The following is an 8,597-nucleotide window of genomic DNA, read 5'->3' on the forward strand; positions in this document are numbered from 1 at the left end:
CGACAAATTTCTATTCTACTGCCAGTCGACACTCGCAATAGGTGCCTGAATGTACAGCAGAAAAAAGTTAAAACGTCATATGCAAACATCAAAGAGTTAGCGAAATTTCCCAATTTTCCCTCCCTGGATCTGCCACTGGTTTATGGCTATTAGGTATGCTGTCGGGTGCAACGGTTATTTTATAAACCTCAGGACTTGTCAGTCAGTTCGTAGATATGCCGATACGATAAGTAGTCTTTTAAATTCTATGGACAAATGAATGAGTTTTATGATAATTTAATCTGTTTTTATATATCAGTTTATTAACCTAGAATTAGGTTCCATTCATGATTTTTTGCTCTTATCTTTTATGGTATACTTATCGTATGACTTCGTTGGGTCATAAGGCTCCCAACGGCTAGCTGGAAAAATGTGTTTATTTCGTTCGTACCAAGAACGTAACAGCACTTTGCCCGCATGTGACTCTTCCTTTTCCACAGTTGCATCGCTAATCATTCGTACATCATCATGTACATCAAATTGAAATAGAGGACCACTTTTACCCCGAGCCTTCGTTACAATGAAATCGTAAAATGAATAATGATGTGGAAGAATTAAATCTTCTTTCACATACATTAATTGATCTGCCATAACTGTTTTTAGTTCATTAAACTCTTTTCGCAGTAATTCAAGGCAGCGTTGTAGAAATTGATATATTGAGTTACCCTTCTTCATTACAACACTGCGTCTATGGCCCGAACCATCCCAGTAGCTGAAAGTAATGGTTATTTCTTGATCTTTTAATGCTGCTTGTTGCATCACCCATTCTTGTCGCAGTTGTTCACGTAGTCGATTTTCTTGCTCCTCGCGCTCACGGTCCGGCAGAAAAGATGTATCTACTTCCGGATTTTTAAAAATTTTCTTTTTTTTTGGTGGTGCGTTATCGTCGCTGAGGTCTGTCCACTTTTTCTTGGGTGGAGTATCCTCTTCTTTAACTTCATTGTCGTCTGCGTCCTCCGGTTCGTTCTCGTCCTCACCGTCTTCTTCACCATCATTGAAGCTGAAGGAGAGAGCTTGTATTTGACGCTTTTGTTTGTTTTTCTCCGCCTGTATAGCTTCCAGAGCACGCTGTTTTTCACGTTCTTTCTCATCTTTTTTCTGCGCTAACTTTTTTTCACGTTCCCTTACAATATCTTCTTGTTTTGCTTTCATTTCATCCAAAGTGACCAAACCAATGGTCGAGCTCTTGAGTTGCTGTTCCACGGCGTCATAATGTGCGGCGAACTTGTTTTCAATCTTGTCTAGCTTTAACTCCTCCTCGATTTTCTTCTTGCGAAACTCAATCTCCTGCTGGGCAATCTCACGTTTTTTCATCAATTGCGCCGCACGGCCTGCTTCGCTGGCGGCCCCCTTGTAGTGCGCCATGTGGAATAAGGTTTACTAATGTGATCTGATATATATATTTTATTTTCTAAATATTTATAAAGGATAAATGCAGTATTTTCCGTGTCCTTTTTATGTACTTGACTTCTGGAATTTGACAGCTGTTTATTGTGTTCTGTGTGAATGCTGCACTGCTTCTTCTTTGCCTTGTTTTTGCGAGCAGTGATCGGACTTCTCTTTTGTGTGGTAAAATCTGGAATAACATGTGGAGATTTCAATAAATGTAGTAGATCTCTGGGTTTACACTATGTACAAAAATTAAAAAAACTCTGCAAGGTTTCACCTAAATGGCAAATGAATTAGACTCTAAAAAAATTTAATTTTTGGGTTGGCAATTTTTTTCCTTGAGAGTGTAAACAGTTCCTTCCATATTAAGATATTTTTCGAACATATTTTAAGAGATTTATGCAACCTAGCGGAGTGCTGCAAGCAAGTGTACAAATGTGACACGTTCCAGAAACAGCTAATTGGGATTTACCGATTTTGAAAATTCTCAAGTAAAAGTAAACAACGCCCAGCGTTCGGACTACTGAAACTCGATTCAGGACTCAATGATTCGAAAAATCGGAGCAAAAACGAAATTTTCTGAGCAGATTAAAAATTTTTTGTTAAATAGAATAATATTGAAACGGAGTGCTTGTAAAACAGCTTGATCTCTAAATAGTATTCAAACCAAACTTTCCATGAATAAATTTATATATATATATTTTTAAATAAGTAAATAATCAGACGGCGTATAAATTTCTGACCTTTGGTCTAACTTTCAAGTGTTTCGTTGTTGTTGTTGTTGTAGCGGCTACAACAACCCCGCCCAGATCGGTTGGTATCTCAGTCGTTGTCGTCAAGTTCCACTAAGTGTTTCGTCATAAAGAAAGCCTGTTCCTGTATTTATTTTTAATGTGATTCATCTCTGAAAACCTTCATTCGCCAGCAGCACTACTGTGCAGAAAAAAGCTAACGGCACCATATACTCTGCCAAGTTGTTAAGCATACACCTTTCCAAAACATTTTTGTGGTCCGTAATCAATCCCCTGATTTGGGAAATAAAAAATGATTACGCAAGGAATTTTAGGGAGTAAAAGAGACAACTTCTGTTAGACCTTTATATACAAAACCTTGGTGGTTTCCATAAAAGTTATTGAGCAAAAATGTAAGAATTTATTTTAATTTATTTTTAATAAATTCTTAATTTGAATTGTAAAAAAGTAAAAAAATCTAAGCATATTTAAGTCAAGCGGCGTAGGGAGTAGATTTTAACTTTAAAAAAGAAGTAAATCAAGTCCGATCGGAGAAAAGTCAGGACGCTGGCAGCGCCTCAGAAACTTTAGATGCACTTAAAATTGCTAATACTTTCTCAAAAGTCACCGTTTTTTAACATTTTCGCTATTAATTCTTTTTATAAATCATATATTTTGCAATTTAACACAATAACACCGCGTTTCCTGTCGAAAAATTTATTACTGAGAAAACTTACTATTCTTCTGTTTGTTTATCCTCCCATTCAGCTTTGTTTATTTTTACTTGAGAAATTTCATCGTCGCCGGGAATGGGGAATCTTGTATTATATCATCCTTTGTTACCATATAAGTGTTTAGTGTTGGACAATTTTTGCTCTTAAAATTAAGACAATTGTGTCAAGCAAAAATAAAACTACTCAAAAACGCGAATATGTGGTAGATTTCAGACCTTGAGTGGTAGTTCTACCACAATGTGGCAGAAATGCGATCACTGTTTGCGAGTTGCCACGGTATTGTGAACAGTTTTGCCGCGGCTAGGGATGTTGCGATACCATAAACTATCGGTACCAGTATCAAATGATGTATCAGAAGCTAACCGCCCTATTCCCACAACACTGACAAAATTCACCATATGACTATTGTCACAATTACTGTGCCTAAAACACAATATAAACATTTGGGGTGTTCACAGTTCGTTCCAAATAGTGTCTCAAAATGTAGACGTCTACATTTTAAGACGTTTTCTAACCGTAAAATCTGTGGTGTTGTTGTTTCCCATACAAAATTGGAAAACGACGCCGTCTACATTTTGTCACACTCAAAGGTATGTTTTTTACGCGTCTACATTTTGCAACCTCGCAGCAGGGTTGCATTATGGCAATACTAATCACATTTTTTTTATTTATTGGGCACGTTTTCTGTATTTGCATTAATTTGAGCGCAATTTCTGATGAAAAGAAACAAATCAAGGAAAAGAAATAACAAATATTACGAATTGCTAATTAAGTTAAATAATTACAATTTTTCAGAAACAAAATCGAAAGGCGACATATAAAAAATGCACGCAAGGAAGAAATGTCTGGCAACACCAGCAAAGTTTTGAGACGATTTTGCGACGACTGCTAGAAAGGTGTGCTCACAGTTTGATGCTAAAGATGTCTCAAAATGTAGACGTCTACATTTTCAGACACAATTTGGAACGAACTGTGAACACCCCAATTGTTTCGCCGTTGTCACTTACTCAGTAGGTCATAACAATAAAACTGACAAATGTCATACGACAGCTTAAAATAAATTTGCGGCATAGTATTAGGCGCAGTAGTAAAGAGGCAATAGTCAGCCGCTGAGTTTTGTCAGTGGTGTGGGAATAGGGCGGTTAGTATCAATACAAATATTAGTATCGGTATCGGAAATAAAATATCGATATTTTATTCTTTTGATACAAAAAATTTTTGACATAATATGAGTGATGCAGTTCATGAATATTAATAAGAAATCGTAAACAACTGTAGTGCGTAATAAACAAAATATAAAAAATGGTTCGATCTCAGATTTTTCAAACAAACGTTGCACTTAACCGAGCTTTTGTCAATCTTGGTAATGTGTTCCCATACTTTTTTTCGGCTTTACTGTGTTTATACGGTTTGAATACCTTACGATGCCATGCAAGTATTGATACTAGTATCAAATGGGTATAAGAATTAAAATATCGCGCGAACGATAACATAGAGTCACTAATGTGGAAATATACTTAATATGGCTTGTGTGAAGATGATATTGATATTGATGTTATTATGGTTAGGTTAGGTTATTCTGGCTGGTTGACCGCCCTACATAGACCAATACGCCCATAGTGATGCCAGATGGAGATAGAGGTTCAGTTAAATATATTCGAAATATACATCATTTAGGATGTCAACGCTTTTTGAGAAGTCTTGTTACGTCTTCAAGATTATTAAACTCTGGAGCTCCGATATTAGCTTCGTTCCCCACGCTTTCCGGGCCGCTCCGGTAATTAGAGCGTAAAAATAAGTTACTCTCTCACAAGTGTCAAAAATGTGCCAACACTGCCAAAACTGCCCAAAGCGTGAGGAACGCAAAAAACCACATTTCGCGCCCGGAATCAACATATCAACTCTAAACAATGATTTTACGTGTATTTATCTTATATGGCTAATAAAATTACCAAATAACTACATTTTCTGAAAATTCTGTGATATTTCCACTTCATTTTTTATAAAATTTGCTTTCGGATCTAAACAACAGCAGCTGTTTGTGCCCGGAAAAAAAGTCCGGGCTGTTTCGTCCTCAAAGAAGAAGACATTTACGATTCAAAAAGGGAACGTATTCGCTCTCAATTGTCCATTTTTCTAGCGTGAGGATCGCTTTCTGGGCAGTTTTGGGCACCCACGGGTACCCGCGGGCTAGTGTGGACAAACCTGTTATGATACATTAGGCGGTATCAAAAAAAATACACATATGGGTATCAATAGTAGGTTCTCCGGACCGGATCCGGTAATTAGAGAATAAGCGAAAAGTTTCCTCTCAAAAATAGAACATAATCCAGAAGTAAGGGAACGCAAAAAACCACATTTCGTCCCCGAATTTGAGAAACAGTTGATTCGCGTTGTTTTTGTTTTTGTCACTAAACGCAAACTCTTGAAAATTGAAATTATGTTTCACAAATTTGATTTTACGACTATAAAGATTGAAAATACATTCACTATTCCTTAAAATCATTAAGTAAATGCAGGCAACATGTAAACACAAAACAGCTGATATGCACTTTGACACTTTATCCATTTTTACCCGGAGAAAAAGTCCGGGCTGTTTCGGGCAGGAAGAAAAAGACACTTACGATCCAATACGTTCCAATTTACCCATGTTGTATTGTTGTATTACCCATATTGTTAAGTACGGGAATAATTTCTGGGCTATTTTGGGCACCCGCGTGATCCCGCGTTGCGTACGGGAATGAACCTAGTATCGTTACCTTAGTATCGAATACCGATTTACCCAGAATCGAAACCAAAGTATCAATACCAAGACTATTACTACGTTTATACGTAAGCTATTTGCAAATAAAAATAATTTGCAAATACCTAACTCACTGTTTAATCGATGAGGAAATTTTTTTTTTTAATATTGCCTGATTATAAAAAAAAACACAATAATATGACCATCGAAAAGGAAAATAAAGTTAAAAATGGCAACGTCTTGATTATAAAAAGGCAATAAGATGACCATCGAAAAAGAAAATTAACCTAAGAATGGCAGCGTCTTGCACTTATTTGCAAATAGTAGCACTGATCAATACTTATTTGCGTGATTTAGTTATTTGCAAATAAAAAATTAACTCGGCGTTTATACGGCAAAGTTTACCATTTTGCAAATTGTTATTTGCAAATAATGCGTGCGTATAAACGTATTATGTATATATCAGTAGTATCGCAACATCCCTAGCCGCGGTGTTCAGAAAAAATGTATCACCGAAATTCCCTAAAATGGATTAAAAGTATCACGAAAAAAAATTTTAAGTATCAAAGTATCAATCTTCAATAAAATGTACAGTGAATTAATTTCCATACATAACTAAAATATTTTGTGATATCACATACATATTAAATTGGTGTTTAACACTGTACACGAGGAAAGTCAATTTGTGGGGAACTCCCCGATTTGCGGGAATTTGAGTTTGCGTGGGGAATCGGGGAATGGACCGTTTTTTGTGGGAAATTTCAGTTTACATGCACATTTGGAGATGAACTGCTTTTTATGAGGAATTAGGTGTTATTTAGAGTTTTCTTTGTCGCATTTGCGTTCATATAACGAATAAACACAGTTTTTATGTGGAAGAAAACCGCAACACTTTCGGAAAAAAAAAATTAAAACGGAAATTTTTATTCACTTGAAATTTGCACTTATGTGTGTAACATTATATGTAAACTTTTTCTTTTTTGTTAACTATCTTATAAAAGTTTGGTTTGGTCTATGAATACATACTAGAAGGCTGCATGAATTCATTCAAACTTCTAGCCAAACAGAGTACAGTGATTTGAATATTTTACTTCACATACAAAACACTCAGCGTTTGGAATTTTGTATGTTATGAATATACATTTTGTTTTAAATTTTTTACATTCAAATGGAAGAATGTGAATGAATGAATTAAAGGAAAACATTCAAATCATTGAAACTCATTTCGGTAAAAGTTTTTTCCACAATCAAGTTCATATTGTAATAGCAGCGCAGCAATACATACACACATACATATGTATGTTTGTACATACCCAGCGGACCAGAGCACGAGCCTTTAGCGAGAGTGTCGCAAAATATCCGCAAATAAGCTCGCATGTGAGCAAAGGACGATTGTGAAACTTCTTTGATTGTAAAACCCTCGCACACGAGCATTGCAGCGTGAATATTGCGATAGAAATGCAGGTTCTCGAGCCTTTAGCTAGAGCATCCCAAGATGTCCGCAAACATCGCATCTGAGCAAAGAACGATTGTAAAACTTTTTGGATCGTAAAACCCTCGCACACGAGCATTGCAGCGTGAATATTCTGATAGAAATGCGAGTGCAATAATTTTCTACTTGTACCATTGTAAAAAATTAGTTTTCTTTTATTTGTCAAACCCGAGTGTGTGACAGCTGAATAATTAAAAAATATTTATTAGAAACTAGATCAATTTTTTCGTTATTAATAATTTCCTGTGTCCTTTCCGGAGTTTATTTATTTGGTCTAAAAAGTAAGTATACTATATTCGAGCTTGTCACTTGTTCACGAGAGCCGTGTAGAGCTGCAAAAACATCGGAGCACTATCTCCCTGCAGGGAAAGCTACTAGTTGTGAACTAGAATTCCACCAGTTTGCGTTTCAGCTCAACTAGTTCATGTTCTATCCTTTTTCAATGTTATACTAGGTTCACATATAAGTAGATTATCCTCATTTTTGAGCTTAACACCCTAATCTGTAATTATAACAAGAGATTAGCCATATAAAATTCGTCCCTTGTTAATCTGTAATTATAAAATAATCTCAGATTTAACCGATAACTTTTCGGTGTCCATCCTAGTTTTATCGATTGTTTTTGCGAAAAAGAGGAGAAATGCCAAATGTAAAAGTAAACAAAAATGTACGCTAGCAAGTAAAAGAGGTTTGTAAAGGTATTTTTAATAAAATGTTAAGTTAAAATATATTTATATTGCTTATTATAGCAGAAAAACGTCATCACGGTGGGACAGAGAAGAAACATAACTTTTCCTTGAGATGTGAGAATAACGAGCACAACAAATTTGACGGCGAATAATCTGAGATTTGCCTGTGTAAACGGGGTGATTAAAAAACGAGCTTTGATTGAGATAATATTGATATGTGAACATAGTTTTAGCGACTGGTATTTTTAACATTGCGATGTCCTACGAGATGTCAATTGTCAGGCTATGCATCAGCATCTACTAGTATAAATACTAGTAGCATCATACCAGTTGATGAGGTAGTCTGCCAATTCATGCCCCGTGGAAAGCATTAGTGTGCCTTTTTGCTCGCGACGCTCCAGCAGTCACAATGGCCGACAGAGCAAAGCACTCGCGTGGTAAGCCTGAGGTCCCAGGTTCAAATCCTGGCGCAGGGAAAATTTTTTTATTTTATTTTTATTTTTAATAAATTTATTTTTTTGTTTAGGCTGTTTATTGTAATTTTTAAATTTAATAAAAAAAAATATTTTTGTTTTTATAGCACAAGCATTTCTTCCTAAATGTTTTTTTGCAATGCAATTAGATTTTCAAATTTGTTATTTATAAATTGAATAAATTATTTTTACTTACATTTATTTAACTTTAAAAATCTTACCCCCTCCCTGCGGCCTCGAACCTGCGATTTCAGAACCAGAACCAGTATTCTTCACGTCGCGCCACAGCCGACATTTGTAAGAAAAG

The 8,597-nt window shown here is 35.7% G+C and overlaps 1 protein-coding gene across 1 annotated transcript; it reads right to left on the minus strand.

The window, feature by feature from the left end:
• Nucleotides 1–76: 76 nt before the first annotated feature.
• On the minus strand, nt 77–1,657 carry LOC118738558 (protein FAM50 homolog). Its single transcript, XM_036469499.1, has 2 exons — nt 308–1,657; nt 77–245 (listed from the first exon to the last, which is right to left on the minus strand). The coding sequence occupies exon 1, from the start codon at nt 1,402–1,404 to the stop codon at nt 325–327; it is 1,080 nt and encodes a 359-aa protein (XP_036325392.1). The 5' UTR covers nt 1,405–1,657; the 3' UTR covers nt 77–245; nt 308–324.
• Between the last annotated feature and the right edge of the window lie 6,940 nt (nt 1,658–8,597).

This window comes from Rhagoletis pomonella, unplaced genomic scaffold (genome assembly GCF_013731165.1).
Source record: "Rhagoletis pomonella isolate Grant_MI unplaced genomic scaffold, Rhpom_1.0 Rhpom_scaffold_00004, whole genome shotgun sequence".
NCBI classification, from domain to species: Eukaryota; Metazoa; Arthropoda; class Insecta; order Diptera; family Tephritidae; genus Rhagoletis; species Rhagoletis pomonella.

Coding starts and splice junctions, on each gene's coding strand:
- LOC118738558 (XM_036469499.1), bottom strand. CDS start 1,404: ATGGCGCACTACAAGGGGGCCGCCAGCGAAGCAGGCCGTGCGGCGCAA.